The sequence below is a fragment of the Cryptotermes secundus genome, unplaced genomic scaffold (genome assembly GCF_002891405.2).
Source record: "Cryptotermes secundus unplaced genomic scaffold, Csec_1.0 scaffold446, whole genome shotgun sequence".
Classification (NCBI taxonomy): Eukaryota; Metazoa; Arthropoda; class Insecta; order Blattodea; family Kalotermitidae; genus Cryptotermes; species Cryptotermes secundus.
This window is the reverse complement of record NW_019731271.1, coordinates 1,235,910-1,256,112: the sequence shown is the minus strand read 5'-3', so window position 1 is coordinate 1,256,112 and position 20,203 is coordinate 1,235,910. Positions and strand designations below refer to the sequence as shown.

At 35.7% G+C, this 20,203-nt stretch overlaps 1 protein-coding gene across 12 annotated transcripts in view; it reads right to left on the bottom strand.

Moving 5' to 3' along the window:
- Positions 1–20,203, bottom strand: part of LOC111866799 (regulating synaptic membrane exocytosis protein 2) — a 204,580-nt gene that overhangs the window by 7,528 nt on the left and 176,849 nt on the right. For 11 of the 12 annotated variants that reach the window (XR_004513258.1, XR_004513257.1, XR_002843212.2 and 8 more), the window contains 2 exons: positions 18,544–18,683; positions 13,253–13,640 (listed from right to left, as the gene is read on the bottom strand). Coding sequence is in view for 1 of the 12 variants with exons in the window: in XM_033752415.1 (XP_033608306.1) it covers positions 13,506–13,640; positions 18,544–18,683 (275 nt within the window). In the remaining 11 variants the exon portion in view is untranslated. The remainder of the gene's footprint in view (positions 1–13,252; positions 13,641–18,543; positions 18,684–20,203) is intronic. The other variant, XM_033752415.1, reaches the window with a different exon arrangement.

The window sequence follows — 20,203 nt, the reverse complement described above, 5'->3', positions numbered from 1 at the left end:
TTAATTAGAGTAGAGTCAGTGAGCAGAAGAATATCCTACACGAAATAAGAAAACGGAAGGCTAATTGGATTGGTCATGTTTTACGCAGAAACTGCCTTCTAAAAGAAGCTATCGAAGGAAAGATAGATGGGCGGATAGAAGTGACAAGAAGACGAGGAAGAAGACGTAAGAAGATGCTGGATGACCTTGGGGACAGAAGAGGATACTGTCATTTGAAGGAGAAAGCTCTAGATCGCATTAAGTGGAGGAATTGTTTTGGAAGAGACTGTGGACCTGTCGTCTTGACAGATTACTGATGATGATGAGGATGATGATGACTGATGGTAATTATTTGTCTGAATGGAAGAATGTATGAGGGGTAGGCCTTCTCGGCCCTTGCACTGCAACCTACAGTGGTCTATTGTGCTCTGTCTGAATGGATATTTTGTGGATTATTTAATTTGTTTTGAGGTTTGAATCTAGAAATACCCAGATGTGACAACTAACAGATAGATAAAGTGTGGGAAAAATTTGGTTACACCATGGAATTATTTCACAATGATATATGAGCTGCTAAGGAAATGTACTGTTTGTGAATTATGGGATGTTTTACCATAACAAGAAAATAGGGAGGGGAATTTGAGATCCACTAGTATGTTACCGTCCAGTTCCATACTTCTCTGATAATGAGTTACATAGGAATAAATTTATTGAGATTTTGTAGTGAAACAGTGATCAATGATGTTGAGTAGTTAAGGGTATTTAAGTGGTTACCATGTGTCCATAATGGTGGTCTATATAATTTCAGTTCTTTTAGGGTTACAGCAATGTGTCATTTGTAAAAAGCTTGATGAAGTTTTGGAGGTAACAAGATAGACAGCAAAAGCGTTATACCATTTTTTGATATTCATCATTTTCATCAGAAACACATTCCTGCATCTTTAATTTTCATTGTAGCTTATAAATTACACAACCAGGAATTTGAAAAAAAAATAGCTTAAAAGGTCAATAGCAGCATGTTTCTTTTCACCAGTGGCACACATCAAACATACACACTGCATAAGAAGTGTTTTAAAGCAATAAATCTCATTCAGAGTATAAAATGTTTAAGTGGAGTAGCTCACTGGGCACAATTCTTGTGCTGCAAGCATAAAAATCCATACAGATCTCCCACAGAAGTCAATTACAATTCAAAGTTTTATTTTAATTCTACCTCACCAAACGATTTTGGACACTTTTTTTCTGCAGTCATTGTATACTGAGATTATTTAATGAAAAAAGACAAGATGATTCATACTGTGGTCTCTTGAACACTGACACCTACTTATCAGATATGGTAAGTACATGATACATTACATGGTTTCAGAATCAAGAAGACAAAACATGAATCTTCACCACCATGAAAATTTCAAGTCTTATGTATGATGGTGTTAAATGCAATGATGACTATTATGAGAATAATGATGAACTGCATAAAATGTATTTTCATGGTTAAAACCAGTAATATGTTAGCATGACATACACATCTCAGCAGTAAAAAGATTAGTTTACCATATCAGAAACTGCTGATTCACAAACCTGCAGAATTATAAGATAAGCATATGTACATAAAAAATGCAAGCTCTACGCTACTTCACATTCTTTATAAAGTTCAATTCGATATTGTTCTCTTTCAAACCACTGTTGTAATAATATATCTTTAAGTTACTGTACTGAGAAAAGAACCTTAGAATAAAAAAGTAATGTTTTGTTCAGACAAATCTAAAAAGATATACTTCAATGCTAATTCTACTGTCATACACACAATACAGACTACTGTAAATGAACCATAGACTGATAAGTTAATAACCCAAAATTGTACCTGGCTGTATGAGACAGAGTAATGTTTTTGATGATGATGATGAAGAAGAAGAGGAAGATTCAAGGCACAAATTTTTCTGCATTAGTTCTCAATACTATATGGTATAACAAAAAAAAAAAAAAAGAAAAAAAAAAAAAAAGAAAAAAAAAAAAAAAGAAAAAAAAAAAAAAAGCACATTCCATGGTTTTAGTCCACAAGTGAACTATACCGAACGAGCGACTGACACTTGTCAGAGAAGTTAGTGCCAACTTTAGCAGATAGAGGGTGTCGCGTGGTCAGTACAATGAATCCCCATGGCCCTTAATTTCGGTTTTCTAGACTGGAGCAGCTGTTTCCTTGAAATAGCTCCTCAATTATAGTCACGAAGTTGAGTGGACCCTGTTCCAGACCCACTACTTCTCTGAAAATCTGGTAGCTCCAGGAATTGAACCCAGAACTCTGATCTGTAGCCAGGAATTCTGACCACTAGACCACAGAGGTGGTCACAATATGGTATTCATTCATTCATTCATTCATTCAGTGGTAATCTGTCATGACGACAGGTCCACAGTCTCTTCCAAAACAGTTCCTCCACTTAATGCGATCTAGAGCTTTCTCCTTCAAATGTGAATATCCTCTTCTGTCCCCTAGGTCATCCAGCATCTTCTTACATCTTCTTCCTCATCTTCTGGTCACTTCTATCCGCCCCTCTATCTTTCCTTCAATAACTTCTTTTAGAAGGCAGTTACTGTGTAAGATATGACCAATCCAATTAGCCTTCCGTTTTCTTATTTCGTGTAGGATATTCCTCTGCTCACTGACTCTAAATAACACTTCTTCATTTCTCACATAATTGGTCCAACTGATCTTCTCCATCCTTCTCCAACACCACATTTCAAAGCTTTCCAGGTGTTTCTGATCTACTGCCCTAAGTGTCCAAGTTTCAGCCCCATACAAAGCAATGCTCCAAATGTAGCATTTCACTAGTTTATTTCTCAAATTGGAGTCCAATTTGCTGGTAAAAAGATTCTTCTTGCTAAATGCAGCTTTTGCCATGGCAATCCTAGATTTAATTTCACAAGTACACCTTCCATCATCTGTTAAGAAGCTACCAAGATATTTAAAACATTTCACATTCTCCAGTTGTTTTTGATCTATCTTTATTGTGACTTGGGTTGGTTGTCTCGAAATTTTCATTACTTTTGTTTTTTCCACATTCATTTCCATGCCATAGCACCTTCCAATTTTGATTAGTCCATCAATTATACCCTGTAGCTCAGTTTCTTCCTTAGCCACTAACACAAGGTCATCTACATATTTCACAGTTTGAATAATCTGCCCTCCTAATTTGGCATAAATGTTCTCAAACATTTTGAAAGAAACAAATGTGCACATTATTATGAAGGCAAGTTTGTCTGAAGGTTAACCAGAATTGTAAGCACAACAAATCATAAATGGCTGTACCAGAAGAAGCCCACCCTTCTTCATCCAATGTAAATAATGTCAGTTCTAATAACTCTTCATGCTTATTTGCATAGTTATATAACACAGGAAAAGCTGAATTAGATAATACCATTACTGAAATACAGTTTCTATGTGTCAGCAGGATGCATGTGTAGATGTGTAGATTGTACTCTTTAGTACATAAAAACGACAGCTCTGTGATGGTATGGGTAAAGAAGCTATAAGGCTTCCCCAAAGAAAGGTAGCCATCCATAGATTTAAAAAGTGATAATATTCTAATGCATCCCTTGGCACTATGGCATGATGCATTCTTAGGTGGTGGACAAATGAGAAGACATCCAGATATTGGGGGTAGCTGTGGGTATGCACTTGAGGGTTCCAAAAATGAATGATACCCAAGAACGGGAAGAGCATGGAGCTGAAGACCCTGCAATATTAAACTCTAGAGTATTGCAAAATGTTGTAATGAGCAGACTTTTTGTAGCATGTTCTTGTGCACATTGTAATAAATATTCAGATTCTGTAAAAAGTGGAGAATATCTAGATCATCTGAGCAATTATTAGCTTCTTAGGAAGGGGTCTGTTCCTTGAAATTAGTTCTGGGAAAATGTGGGTATTGCTGGCTACAATTAGAACTGCAAGTTCTCAGAAGTGAATAATGCAGTAGTTCAGAATTACAGGGAGGAAAGGTATGTGTTCTTCATACTTGTACAAAGAAACTGTGGTAAAAAGAAAGTAAGTATGATTCATTTCAGGAAAACCAAATAGAAAATATCTAACTATACTTATTATTGTTAAACGACTTAGGATATCAGGTATGCTGCAGAAGTATCTGTATGATTTGTATGTGTATGTAAATAACATGGAGATGGATTTCACAGTATGTGAAAAAACAAGTGAGTGAATTACACTGCCTAATTTGGTGAAGTATATTAGTGTATGATATTGCACATTTGTGCATGCATACACACATGTGAGTGGATGGCTAAGGAGGCAGGATTCTTAAAATTGAAAAATATGCACTCTGTCTTTTGACTAAATTACATCAAATTCTGTACAATATGCAGGAATCTTGGAACAAAGAAAATCAAACTAATAAATATGAATATGACAAAATTTCTAAGTAATATTTCCTTATTTAGAAACGGTAAATTATATTTTTCAGCATCCAACATATTTTCAGTTGCTTTACCAATTTTGATGTGGTAATAAATGTGCAAATTAACACTAAAGAAATTCAATACAATAAATAAAATTATACTATTATTTATAATTATAATTATTTGCTTTTTCTACAACATAATTATAAACTGTCCTCCTTGAGGACTACTGCCTTAACAAGGAGTGGAAGTTAGCGCAGTGCAATGACCTGGACAGCTATGCTGGCAGGAGCGTAAGCTCTTAGTAGAGCCACCCATAACAGACAGGCCAAAAGTTAGGGGCCAGATGAATTGTAGCCCCTGATCCTGCAGGTTGGGGGTTGGGAGTGGAGCTAACAACCCCACCCTGGAAAAATTTAAAGTTATGAAATCATAGAGGAGGCCAAGACCCATACAGCGTTGTAGCACCAATAAAGAAGATGAATTATAAATTATAATTTTATGCTTCTTTAAGGTATTTAATTTCACCAGTATTCATAACATATTTATTATATACATGCTATAGCAAAAACCCCAAATCCCTTACTACAAGTTCTGACTAGTAAAAAATTTAAACCCCTGAACACAACAGGCAAAATTAATATTCCTTATCAAGAACTAAAATTATTGCACCTATTGGTAAAAATATTGATCCTAATTGGAATATCTGGTATTTACTATTCTTTTTCATAGAAACCAGTTCTTGTCCCATCTATGACAGAAGCAGTTCTGGCTATAACGACGTGCAGTAGTAGCATATAACATACTGATATATGGGCTAATAAAATGCGGCAGTTTCAATCTATTTATAGTTGCCTGAGGATGGCCTCATTGGGATGAAACATGTTGCAACAGTAAAATGAAATGTGATTTTAATGACATTTTTGTGAAATTTAAATGTGATTGTAACGATACTAAAATAAATGTTTATGTTACATTAGGGACAGAAACAAATTAATGAGAAATTGATATTATAGAAGAGTGAATGGAAATGAACATAAATTTAATATACTCGTAATGTGAAAGTAAAATATACAAATGTCAAAAAACAAACCTTCACTGCAGTAAACATTTCATGTTATTTCCTGTTTACTTGTTTTTGCCTCAGGTGCTGTTGTGACACTTTGAATTATACAATATTTTCTTCTTCTTACATGGGCTCAAACTTGAGGCACAATGCTTTGTAGTGATATCTAATGTGTCCTTGACCAAAACTCCACACAATTTAGCATAATATTATATTGCAGCATCCTGTTGCACTGTGTACACCTGACTTTGTGTCCCACTTCTTGCAATCTATGTGCAACTTAACGTCAGTTAATAGTTACTTGTCTTCTCCTTATTCTATATCAGTACATGTTTCAGCCTAATTGGCCACCTTCAGGTGTACAATTTATTGTGATTAAAGGATCTAATGCTCTGCTGTAATGTTGTTCTGCTTTTCTTTTGTGTTAACTACCCTGGACTATTCTAAGTCAAGCGTTGTCGTGCTTTTGCCAACCACGAATAACCACAATGGCCAATCACCAAGCAGCAAGCTCCCACTCCTACAAAAACATTCAGGGCAGCCAGAGGAAAATCAACAGACCAACAAAACCATAAACCAAACATGTGCATGGCAACAGCATGATAATGCATATAACTTAAACTGAGGCAATTACACAAAAGAAAATCAGAATAACATTATAGCAGAGCAGCAGATTCCTTCATCACAACATGCACACCTGATGATGGCCAATTAGGCCAAGTAGTGATATACATTACAGAGAAGAAGACAAGTGAATATTAACCAAAGTGATACACAGACAGTAAGATGTGGAACACAAAGTCAGGGTTTAGCATGCCTTAAAGATTATTTCTGGAGATAAAATTTTGTTTTCAAGTAGCAAACTGAAGTCTTGAGTATACTTTAATTAGGACACCCTCTGTAGTTCCAAATTTATATATCTCACCCTCACTTCTACATAAAACTGTGGCAAGAACATTAGAAAATTAACTTCTTGCCATATCAGTGTCATGAATAGGAACAACATTCTGTCAAATCTCAGCTGGTGGGTGTGTGGCATCAGATTCTTTTACTTTGCTTGCCCTGTTACAATGAAATTTGTGTTCTGTTGAGCCACTTACTTCATGTTGGTCTCACGCCAATATTCCTCAGTTTTCACCAATGACACTGTTACATTTTGTGCATGACTCTTATGCAACGTCTCTTTGATGATTGTAGCACATAATTCATTATCACATCTTCCAGAATCACTATCATCTTCAGTAACATGTCTTTTTGTATTTAGTTTACAGACCAACTCTGGGATCAGTATCAAATATTGCCTTATATGGACTTAACTTATACCACAATGTCATTCTCACATTTTCATTAAATCAATGAAAGGTAAATATGCTGTCCATTACACACTATTATTTCATCTAGGCAACCAGTATATTTCCCATATATTGATTCATTTCTTATCTAGGATGCTGGCTCTGACTATACCATGGTTTTCCATGAACTGTTTTGGGTTCCCTCAGTAGTTGAGGTAGTTACATAATTACTGAATAGGCAAATGCCCCATCTTGAATTTGTAGAATACATGGCGCACAAAATGTTAGAAATATACTGAGCAAGTGATGAGCAACTAATTCTACATGTTTCATCTGCAAGGCAAGAGCAATACAAACTTATTTTTTAAAATAAACACATTAATACAAAATCAAATCCCAGTTTCACTTTTTGCATAAAGCCAAAGCACCAAGACATCTGGAATTTGCACTGTCAAAAATATAAATAACACACAAAAGAGACAGTAACTTTGCATGTGTAATAATTGTTGATATTAACTGGCCAGTGTCCAAAGCAGTTTAACCCTCATTTATATCAGTCCCATATTGGAATTTGTAATATACTTGTATGAGTTAGGTGTAAAGTATGAAATGAGGCTCTGTTTACAATCTAGGAATAAGGTGGCTGTCTACATAACAGGTTGCAGAAATTAAAGACTGTATATAATTCCTGAACATTGTACAGAATTCTTAAAAATCTCATGCAAGTGTGAAACATTTGCTATTTCATTCATCATCAAGGTATTCTAGAAAATGACATACCTGATACCATCAATGAGTTAAATATGAGCTCAAGAAATGAAGCAGGCCTGACAACCTCAGCCCTTGTCTACAAAGTAGACAGTCCTTCCCTTGTTAGTCATTAATGTATCAAGCCTTCAAGGGTTCAAATAACAGTACTTCATAGGCAAGTAACTCACCCCACCCTGTGCACCCATAATTGGACAAGAGTACTGTTTCCTTCTTATAAGTGATTCACTCTGCTTGTTCTCACACTGGGTATCCCCATCTCACAAGAAGTTCCATTCATGATAGAAGAAAAATAAATTCCCTATTGTGTAGAATTTATAGAGTAACGTTTTCCTTTTTTGCAGATTTAAACAAAGTCAGTGTTGCAGCAAAGAACAGTTCTTGTATGTTTTTTTCTTTTGTTTACTTGGTTTTTGTTTCAGGCAAATGGTTAATTTTAAAAGTAAGTTAATTCTTTGATTGAGATAATGCTAATGACAAAGAGAATGCTGAATCATTCTTCATTGTTTCCACATACCCATGACATTCACTTCCAAAATAAGAAATATTGCTATGCCAACATTATTTATATCTTAGTGCCATACTGTATTATATGTAATGAGATCTTAGAAGTCGTCAGACTTGTAGTTGTGTATATCAACAATTTTTGGATATCATGAGTATCCATTATAATAATCATTTTTATTAATTTTATTCTGGTACTACTGAGGTTATACTATTCATTAAAATAATCTGTTCAGGAAAACATATGCACCCATGAGAGATGAATGTAATCTACTGACAATTTCTGTATCCAGTGGTTATGTACCTGAATGGATCAATGAATGATAATAATAAATAAATAAATGATATAACAAGACAATGAAGAAATTATTGATTTGTGTTATTCACATAATATGGTTATGATGTTCAATAAATGTGTTAATTTATGCAAGTGAGATAACTTGTTTGAAAACATCATAACAGAAAAATCTGCCATATTTTACAGACACCCTCTCTTTCCAAAGGGATATGATAACAAATATAATTACCAAACTTTAAGACGCAAATTTATATAGTTGTGTAGCAATTTTAAATTATCCAAATAAATAACTTTATCATGATGATACTTGTAACAGTAAATCATCTGACTGATGTAACAACTGCCTCATGTAATCAATACTGATAGTTTCAAAATAATTTTTAAAAGAAATTAATCTCTTGCCCATTACAGCCAGTTGTGGGTTTGGTGTCTCTCCATGATTCACGGTGGTAAGAGGAATGGTAACTTTTGAGTGACAGTGTTCTGAAATGCAGTCAGTAATGTGAAAAAATAATATAAAGTGAAATATAAATATATATAGCATGCACTTTTCAAGACTCATGAAAACGTAGGCTATCTACTTAAGTTCATCAAACAGATGCAAAACAGTACTACAGCTACAGTGGAATTGGTAAAGGAAATGTCACATATTTTGTAGTAGGGAATATGATTTCGATTGAAAGTGTTTTAAGGTTGTGATATAAAAAAAATTAGTTTTCCTTATTAAAATGTTGTGAAAGGAGAACTTATAAGACTGCACATAATACAAGAGTACTCAATTAATGACCTACATCATTACACACCCAAAGATCCATGGCTCTCATTCATTTAACTCTGACACATGGAATTTAATTTGACTGCACACCACATGACTTTCATTACATACCCAATAATCAGTAATTTAATTCACTTACCTGTGGCACAAGAAATTTGATTTGGTTGCACACCATTTATCTGTTTGATTTATGAGATAATCTGAATAATTTAAAGTTTAAAATAAATAATTTATGTCACAAATTGTTTCTACCTCAGATAATCAGTCATCCTTTCTTGCAATCATGAAAACTAAATGCAATATAATTTTAGCCTTAATATGTCACAAGTTCAAAAATACAAATAATAGTGATAATATATGGCATCACATAACTATTTAAGTAAACAGAACCCTGGAGAAATAAACCCTTTATTAACAAATTGCCTGGGGAGATTTGTCTCTTAAGGTGCACCTTACATAGGATAGTTATTATTGCTGTATAACTATAGTACTTTATAATGTAATTAATATTATATTGTATGTGCAGTGAAGTAACAAAGACAATTACTATCAACCGGTAGGCATTTATCAATAAATGTTTAACAAGAATCCTTCACATCTTTTGGCCAATGGCTGTTACAAATGAAAACCTATAGAAACTAGCAAAGGAAGAATCAGTAGCCACAGCAATAAAAAGAAGGAAATGGAAATGGATAGGACACACACTATGTAAAAATCAGAGTGCAACAGAGAGGCAGACCAAGAACAACTTAGCAAAGAACTGTTGAAGAAGAAGACCTCTGATGAGAGGTCGAGAGCCTGGCTGGGAACAGAGTCCACTGGAGATGCTTCGTGGAAGCCCTATGCTCCAAAATGGAGCAAAAGAAACTTAGTGAATGAAATGAATGTATGAGCATTGCATTCCTGAGATTCTGCTCTACCGAAATCTAAAGAGCACACTTCATTACATGCTTATGTTTAAAACTATATACTTGGCACCATTCTTTGAAAACTCCTCAATCTCAACCTGCTACTTGAGTATATGCAATGGAGAAAAATTGAATGGATGGCAGGTATTATATTGTGTGTCTTGCACAGTGCTGCCAACCATGCAGCAACATTCCAATTGTTATAACTCTAAAAGTTCCAGCTACCTAACTTGATATTCTCAGGAGCTAAGCACAAAAGTAAATGCCAGGTGTGTTACAAATTGAGTTGTTGCAGGACAATGACAGTGATTCTTTATTATTTGCACTCAGTATAAAAATAAAATTTAAAACCATTTTATTATTTTATATGATACACACAATTTTAATGTAATAAAACATCCCAAGAAAATATGAAAAATTCAGTTTCTATATTTCAAGATAATCTGAAAAAAATGAAATATAAAGATGATTTCATTTCATAACTTAAATTGCATACGACTTTCATAGTGATCCATATGCATTATTCATTTTTCTATTCTGAGTTTGAAGTCCATGTAATGATAGAAAATGTTTTTGATAATCTGGAGGAACATATTTCTTTAATTTCGTGAGTGGAAATAATGAGAACGGATGACAGATGGTTCTGTATATTAAATGGTATGCTGGGGGCCAGACTATATAAAGAACAGCTCTTTTAAGGGCTGAAGAATGAATGAATCAAGAATAAGGAAAAGGAGAATCAGGACCTCACACATCAGAGAAGCTTGCAAGGTGCAGGGATACTTGCATGCAAACTGAATTCAGCTTAAATAAACAAGCATTGGGTCACATCCCCAATATAGAACACAAATTATTTAACTTCCTGATTTTAACTTATAAATCAATATGACTGAACAGAGTGGTCTTGAACCATATGAAGCAATGAGGCAGAAACTGTGAAATAATACTGCTGAATATCACAAGGGCACAGTGACAGACAGCTACAGTTCTTGGGGACCTCTTCATGTCTTTTCACATTAACATTAACCTAAAACTCACTGTTCAAAATCAAATTAGGTACCATATTAATTACTGAGCTAATGAATGGTGGCCACTGGAATATATTTGAGATATGGACAATTTGAACAATTTCTGTAACTCTGGCTGATTGAAAACTTGGAACTTCATGCACATCTGAAATTACATTTATAACACCAGGTGTAGAGAATATCTACACAGTAATAACTAATGCTGATGTCAGTCTGTAGTGAATGTAAAAGTGAATACAATATTGTAAAATTCGCTTAAAAAAAAATTGGAAAAATAAAGATAACATATATCACCAATTGTCAATAGATTTTCCGTCAAGTGCAACAATATATATTTTGGTCACTTATTTATATCATCTGCCTTACATGTTTCGGTTCCAAGGAACCATCTTCAGAGGCACTTACAACAAATCATGAAAACACTGGCACAGCTCAACATCCACAGTATGTAGTTATTTGTGGAAACTATTACACATATCGGAGTGTAAAGCACAACACTTCCCAGTATCTTGAATGCAGGTATAGCACTTGCATTTAAAAAACCACCCTCGAACCGAGTCGTCAACGTTAAAATTTAAAGTTAAAAATTAAAAAACGTTCAAGTAAAATATTCAGGCTCCTTCTTGGTGAATCGTCCCAATGGGGGGAGGCGTCAGCACGGGGTTGTGTGGGCTTGTGATCGGGTGTATCTTACGCGATGTGTATACACACTCCGATATGTGTAATAGTTTCCACAAATAACTACATACTGTGGATGTTGAGCTGTGCCAGTGTTTTCATGATTTGTTGTAAGTGCCTCTGAAGATGGTTCCTTGGAACCGAAACATGTAAGGCCGATGATATAAATAAGTTACCAAAATATATATTGTTGCACTTGACGGAAAATTTATTGACAATTGGTGATTAATAGTGTAACGGACCAAAATGAAACAATTCAAAATAACATATATTGGTTCCTCGAATTTCATTATTTTGAGCTTTTACTTCATGTGTCCAGTTGCCATTAAACTGTCTCCATGAAATCAAAGACTTCTACATGTGTCATGTTAGCTTTAGTTTGGATCACAGTAAATGTGAAATTTATAATTTGTATTCTTCATAATAATATTCAAGTTATAATCAAGCATGATAAAACATGGGCATGTAGAATGCTTAGTCAAAATAAGAAATGCTTCAGTCTTAAGAAAAGAGGCCATTTTGGCGACCTAGGGATAGATGGGAGATCCAGATTAAAATTAGCTTTACAGAAACATAGTCCAACCTTGTGGGCTGGATTCATCTGGGTTGGGCTAGCATCCAGCAGTGAACTCTTATGACCATAGTAATGAATTTCTGGGTTACGTAGAAGGCAGGCATTTCTTGACTATGTGAAGAGCCACAAATGTCTCAAGAAAGAATATGTTTCACGCACTTAATGACAATTAACACGTCTATATATTAAATTATTCTATACTGCTTCAGTAAATAAATGCATTACAATTTTAATCCAAAAATGTGATAATTAACTAGCTCTTGCACTCACGCCTTCAGTTATCTCATTACTGCCAACTTCGTGGTCTTCATATTTGTAGTCATGTGGGATATGTGATGGACAAAATGCACTGGAGCAGGTTTTCTCAAAGTGCCTTTGTTTCCCTTGCCAATTCTCATTCCCCAGTGTTCCACATTAATTAATCATACTATCACCGATGCCACATACTCTCAATGTTTACAGCATTGTTAAACAACAAATGGTTAAAGGTTAAAGCTATATTTGGAAACAGTGAATATGGAAGTGATCAATACTAATGCAAGGCTGGATATTATGACATCTGTGTTACATGAAATCCAAAACTTAAGTGTTTTAAATACATTGTTAGTTTACAATCTGAGATTTTTCACTTCTATTGGTGTGCAGTCCCAAATTGACATACAAGTTTTNTTCTTTATAGTCACTGCCATGAAAGCCTCAAATCTTACAAAGTTTTATACTAACTTAAAGATCTCCATTCTTCCTTTTTTCTACAGAGCAGTCATGAAAATAATTAATTAAAATTCTGTAGAATAGAACACATAGCTTAATTTATGATATTAATGGGCTGCAATATACAAATAACCATTTGGATCACTTTTGGATGTGTAATTACCTGCTTCCTCTGTTAAAACTGAATTAATTTGAAGAGATCCTTCACAACATATAAGGCAGGAGGATCATCGATCGACTGAGGTTGTTTATGGTTAGAATACCTACTGATTAGCAACTGACGGCTTCATCGAGAGCAGGCGATGGATGATAAGTTCTCAGTCAGGCAAATTGCTAGTGAGTGCAGGTGTGTAGGTGGTGATGATAGTGGTGGTGATGAGGGAAGGTGGCGTGGGTTACTGCAGTAGAAGTAGAAGTGTCAGTAGAGTAGTAGTGGTGATCTAGGCTAGTGACTGGTGAGGGAGTCTAGGCTAGCCAGAGAGCTGCGTCGAGACAGGCCGAGCGAGGGAGGCCCACTAACCAATGAGGTCGTTCCAAACAACTTGTACCAGCCAATCACAATGTTGGAGAGGTTCAGGTCATCCAACATAATCTGAGCAACACCCATGAAGACTTTCTTGCCCTCGATGCGACCATAATCACCCCAAACAGTCACCTGTGAAGAAAGGAACAAGTGTGTGAACATCTGCACGTGTGAGCATTCTCACTTAATTAACTGCCTCTACTTCAGAAATGTTGTAAATCCCACACCTTAGAATTTTTAGCCCATAATTTTTAAGTACCAGATGATGATGATGATAAAGATGATGAAAGCAACAAGATTATAATAACAACAACAAACAATTAACACTATATCAATTTAGCAACATGAGAGGAAATATATTTAAACCACTGATAAGACAATAAATAAATAAAATACAAGGGTAAGTCAATAAGTAAGTTACAAATGGATACAGAACTTAAACAAATAAGAGTACTGATTTGAAAAAGGCTTTTATTTCTCAAAAAAATCTCCCTGTACATTGAGGCATGATAATTACTACAGTCAGTTTTATCACCCATCTTATGATCGGGTATAATGATAGACTTCTTCCAGTGATCAGGCAATTCTTCCTTATTGCGAATAGAATTAATGAGTTTGTGGATCTCAGACCATATTTTTTCACCTCCTGCTTGAATTGGTTCTGCAGGAAATTGATCACTACCTGGTGATTTATACATTTTCATCTTTGCAATAGCAATTTCAACATCAGAAGGACCTGGATCAGGTACTGATGGCTCAGATGTATGTACTTCTATCTACCAAAGTCACTGACCCTACATATATTCAATAACTGAGAGAAGTATTTCTTCCATCTACCCAAAATATTGTGGGAATCTGCAAGCAGATCACCATTCTCATCTTTCACTAAGTTATTTCTAGGTTGCTGACCCTTCTTAAAGTCATTTATTCCTCTATAATGGTCTCTGATATGCTTTTTCTTACTGCTCTTGCAAGCTCATCAATTTTGTCTTTCAGATATTCCCTCTTTTTTCTTGAAATACCTGCTGGTTTCACGTCTTATATTGTTCAGATTATCCCCATTTATTTTGCTTGGATCTTATAACCACTGCAATTTGATTTGTTTCCCTCAGTCTAATAATTTTGAGCATCCTTCATTGAACCATGGCTTATGCTTCTTCAATTCATAATAATCTAGACTCTCCTTGGCAGAAATTTTTATATGCTCTATAATAGTTTCCCAAGCTATATTAACATCCACATCAGTGTCTAAGTTCTTCAAAGCCGCAAAACTATTTGAGATTTCAACATGATACTGCTCTTTATATTCTACCTCATTTTATTTCTTGAGACTGAACCTCTCCATATGAATTCTGTGCATTGTTTGTTTACTCACTGCCAGTCTTTCCTTAACCACCAGGTAGTGGTCAGTATTACACTCTGCTGCCCTGAATGATCGGACATCAAGTATACTTGAGTGCCGTCTCCTATCTATCAAAATATGGTCTATTTGATTGTGTATCTTCCCATCAGGAGATGTCCAAGTAAATTTATGGATGTTACGATGTGGGAACATTGTACTTTTGACAGTAAGGTTTTTTGATGTTAAATGATACAAACTCCGTCCTAAGTGCAAACAATACATATTTATATGTCCCTGATCTTGTTCCTTCCACACTACATGTTTCGGCCTCTATCGGCCATCATCAGGTGTACGCTCTTAACGTTTCTGCCACACTGAACCCAGTCTAAAACTTAACATTCAAAAACACAATGTCACATTCTTCGTTTGACGTGTGCAACATAATCTACATACCAGACACATATCAACGATGTAGATGTTGATGATACGAAGAATGTGACATTGTGTTTTTGAATGTTAAGTTTTAGACTGGGTTCAGTGTGGCAGAAACGTTAAGAGCGTACACCTGATGATGGCCGATAGAGGCCGAAACATGTAGTGTGGAAGGAACAAGATCAGGGACATATAAATATGTATTGTTTGCACTTAGGACGGAGTTTGTATCATTTATCGTGTAGAGTGCAACAGGATGCTTAAATATAATATTGTTTTTTGATGTGGCAAAGTTTACTACTCTAACTCCATTATCATTACTAATTTTGTGTAAACTTTCATTCCTAATTGCTGGTTTGAAAAGTCTTCCTTACCTACTCTGGCACTGAAACCTCCTAACAAAATTTTCATATAGTATTTAGGGAATTTATCAAACAAATGTTCTAGTTCTTCATAGAACCTGTCCTTTATATCATCAATTTTATCTTCTGTTGGGGCATGAACATTCAGAACAATGATATCACACCAGCAACCTCTTAGTATTATGTATGACATCCTATCACTAACAAAACTCTAACCTCTTCCTTTATTATCAATGTATCTGTCAATAATGCAACAATTGTTGCATTATTGATGGATACTTTGATAATAAAGGATGATGCCCCAAAGTAATGGGGTGCTAAAATATAACTCTAACCTCTTAGCTGCTGATATGATTTTCTTATGTACAAAAAACCTGTACCTAATTCATGATCCTATTCCAATTTCCATAGAAAAATGTATATTCACCTGCTGGTTCAGCGCCACCTCCATCCCATCTGACCTCCTGTACGCCACTAATTCTAACTTATATTTTTATATTTCTTCTGCCACCTGCTTAGACGTAACTAAAGTAAAATGTAATATCAATAAACAGTCATGCAGGAAAATATAAAATCATACAGAATAAACTTAACCAAACAATGTACTGACTTAAAATACATATCATAAAAATTATTGTGGAAATGGAGTTTTAAATTAAAAAAGCCCCCAGGTCTATGAGATGTCAGTCCAGGTTATATGGGTTCACAAATTTTATACTTATAAATCAAAGTGTTAGTTTTCTTGCAAAGGAAATAACTCTGGTCTTGCTGAATTTCATTAAGCTAGCACGGCACCAGCCACATACATAATTAATATAAAATTGTACAGAATGCAATCAGTAGCACACATAATGGCATGACAAATTTCAGTGTTATCAGCAAAAGGAAGCTACCCAGAGAACTTATCTGAATTACATAACTCATTAATAAATATACTGAAAAGATGACACACCAAAACATACAAGTGTGGAATACTAGGGAGCACTACAAACAGTGATGGATGAATTCCAGAAAAATGAACCTAGTTAGGTAACTACAAAACCAATTTACATAATCATCACAAAGATGCAAGGCATCAAATTTATGAAGCAGTAAGGTATGAAGGACAAGGACAAGGAAAAATATACTAAGCTCAAAGTAAATGGTATTACCTTGATACTGAGAGATGACCAATGGGGTAATAAAATAAATAAAAGATACTAAACTGGTAAGAGTATAATGAGATTTCACGAAACTATACTTGCAAGTGTTTAATTTACACCTGAATGGATGTGAAACATAGGCAATATTAGATAATATTACTTTCATTACTGTTTATTCATTGCATCTGTCAAAAACCATATAAAAGTTTAAAACTTTTGTGGGATTGTCGAGGTTCTAAATGATAACCATGTAAAACTGTAACAATTGTATATATTAAAACGTATAAACTGAATTTACAGAATAGCTGTGAAGCTATGTGGAATGTTCAAAATTTGGCTAGCCCTCAAAGGGCAGTTTGTTCCACCGCGAGTGTGCTGGCAGATTTCGCTCCTCCGTAGTAGGTGGAGTCTTACGACCATTCAGCTGGCCTGTCTGGACAGTGATGTAGTGCTGCATGCACCGGCAGAAAAGGCTGCCTCGCGACCGAGGCAGCCGTTGCTGGAGTTGCGTCAGCTGCCTGGTCACTGGAGGCTTGCGGCTACTACTTCAGTTGCCTGGTTGCTGGAGACTTGCGGCAACTATGCCAGTTGCCTGGTCGCAGTGAAGAGCTGATGCCTCTGATGACCGATCGCTCTGAACTGAATGTGATCACTGACAAATGCGAGCTTTGGGCTCCGCCTTTTATATCATGCTTGCTGGGTGGAGCGAAACTTGCAGTTGCAATTGTGAGCACTGATTGGCCAGCGATGATATGAAGTTGGACTGGACAGCGAGTACTGTATAAATATGAGCGCAATGTCGGGCAATGTGATATTCACTTAGGAGTGAGTGTTGTCTGAAAGACGGGCGAAACAGCGTGTTATGTGGGGATGTTCCCACACCTTAATACTTCTGCATGGGGGCATGCGGTAGCATAGTTGGTTGAGGCACTATGCTACAAGCTGGAAGGTCACGGGTTCAAGTCCTGATGTGGTCATTGGATTTTTTTCAATTGACCTAATCCTTCCAGCCACACTATGGCCTTGGGGTCAACTCAGCCTCTAACAGAAATGAGTACCATGAATTAATTAAATAATTTTCTTGGGGAGTAGAGCATGGCCGGTGCATAAAGCTGACAACCTTACTGCCATCTTTGAGCCAACTGTCTAGATAATGTGGGACCCTCAACGTCTCACAACCCTATGGGCCTCCACGGCCTGTTACAGGGATAGAATATAAAAATAATATAAAAAAATACTTCTGCTTAAATTGTCCATCTTAAAATAACGTATATCCTTTGTATTTTATATTGGACCTCATAATTTTGAAGTAGCTAAGATCCCAGCATGTCCAAATCTACCTCTGTATCAAAGGACTGAAAAAACAACAAGAGACCTCAGTTGTGATTGATTCCCATTCCTAAACCATGATTAGAACCATTCCTCTTTTCATGTCAAATGACAGTTCATTTGCTGTTCACAAGGGGGCTGCCTTCCCCTCCCAATCACTGAAACTGTAATTATCTCTGACCCTTTTATACTCACATACTTTTCTAGCTGTCATAAAACCACCAGAACAAGCATAAAATTTCCTTGCTCTTTTACAGAAATTTTGTTACGAGACTTGTGAGCTGACCATATACTCACACAGAAATTCCAAACATGTGACATATCCTTATGGCACGCCCACATCACACAAAAATGGAAACAAATAACTTGTCAGATAGACATTGTGTATAAAATCACTCTGAAAATTACTTCCATTAACTTCCCATTACCTGCAATATGCAGCCTTGGAATGGTTCTCTGAAAGCTAGCTGTTGTTGGTACAATGGATCTAGTGTTCTTCTTGCTGTTGCAGTCTTCGCTTTTGCTATGCATTTCTTCCCACTCACTAGATATACCTTCACATATGGTGCTGTAAAAATAAAAATAAGTGTGCTACAACTTCAGTTCTGAAAGGAACATAGCAATGAAGCAAATTTTATCTGCCTGCTATTTTTCGCATATAACAATGCTAACATCAAGTATGTACTAATTTAGGGCTTTGAAGCTTTGCCTCTATGATCCTTACATGCCTTCATGGCATGGTGTAATTTTACATTTAGAGAGGAATGAAAAGCAAATGTCATAATAATAATCTAGGCTCTATTACTGGTATAAACAGTAAATTTAAATTTACTCCACAAACAGATAATATTTCTGTATATAATTAAATCATCGATGGATGTTCTAATATTCTATTAAAATAAATTAAAACTGCATTGAAACTCAAATCTCAACTGCATACATGTTATGAAATATGAATAGTTTAAATAAGATCCCAAAATTTGAAACAATGTAATATTAATACAATTATTGTGTTTCTGGACATTATCCATCATCCTGGTTTTTTATTTAAAACACAACATTTCAGGGACTGGATTTTGCCTCTGACTTCAGACAAAACCTATCCAGTTGGGCCCAATTGACAGAGCTTGACCCTGTCTCCAGACACCAGCAACAACACAAGATAGGATATACAAACTAAGCAGAGTATAAACCACCTGCAAGAATTAAAACAAACATTAAAAACATTTGAAAACTCTACACAAAAATTAGGCCTAGCACCTACATCCATGCACTATTTCATGGCTACCGTTGTTAAAATCAAAGCAATATCAGAATAGAAGTCATCATTAAAGTGACAAATTACAATTTTCACACAGAATTCACACTTGACAGAACTGTAGTTTTCTGACTTCTGCTGTGATAATGGAGGCCAGATAGGAGAGACATCCAAGCTGGGTTGACTGATCAGTTGATCTACCAGAAACACATGGGCAGATTCCTTGTATTTCCTGTAGGCGGTGTTTGATTCCATCTGCAAGACCTTTGCTTATTTCCAGCATATCTTGTGGCCTTCTTTATGTGCATGTTGGGCTAATTTTGATTTCTCAAGTAAACTTTGGGTCACATTATATTTATGCTCCTTAATTCTTACCCTTAAAACTCTGCTTATTTCACTGATACAACATCTGCCAAAATTACATGTGATATAGTACATACACTACTTCCTCTGCTGGGTGCCATCAACTGGTCAAGATTTCATTGGTGTCTCATGGAGTGTATGTTCAGTTTTGAAAATGGTTCTGACAGTGAAACAATTTCCAGTGCATGTCAACTTCTCAGAGATACCCTCAACATATGGGATAATAACTGTGCCCTAGTATCTCTAAGAAACAAGGAGACCTTTAGAAATGCAGTGCATGGACATAGGTGCTAGGTCTGGCGGGAATAACTGTGACTTTCTTAGGTCACATGTTACAGGTAGTAATGACACCATCCTCTATGAGGTTGGCCAAACTACGGCTGTCTTTGGGGGGGATGCATCATGGACCAGGGATGCATCGGGACACAGTATTCACCTCCTCATGGTCCCGCTGGGCAATAACAGTC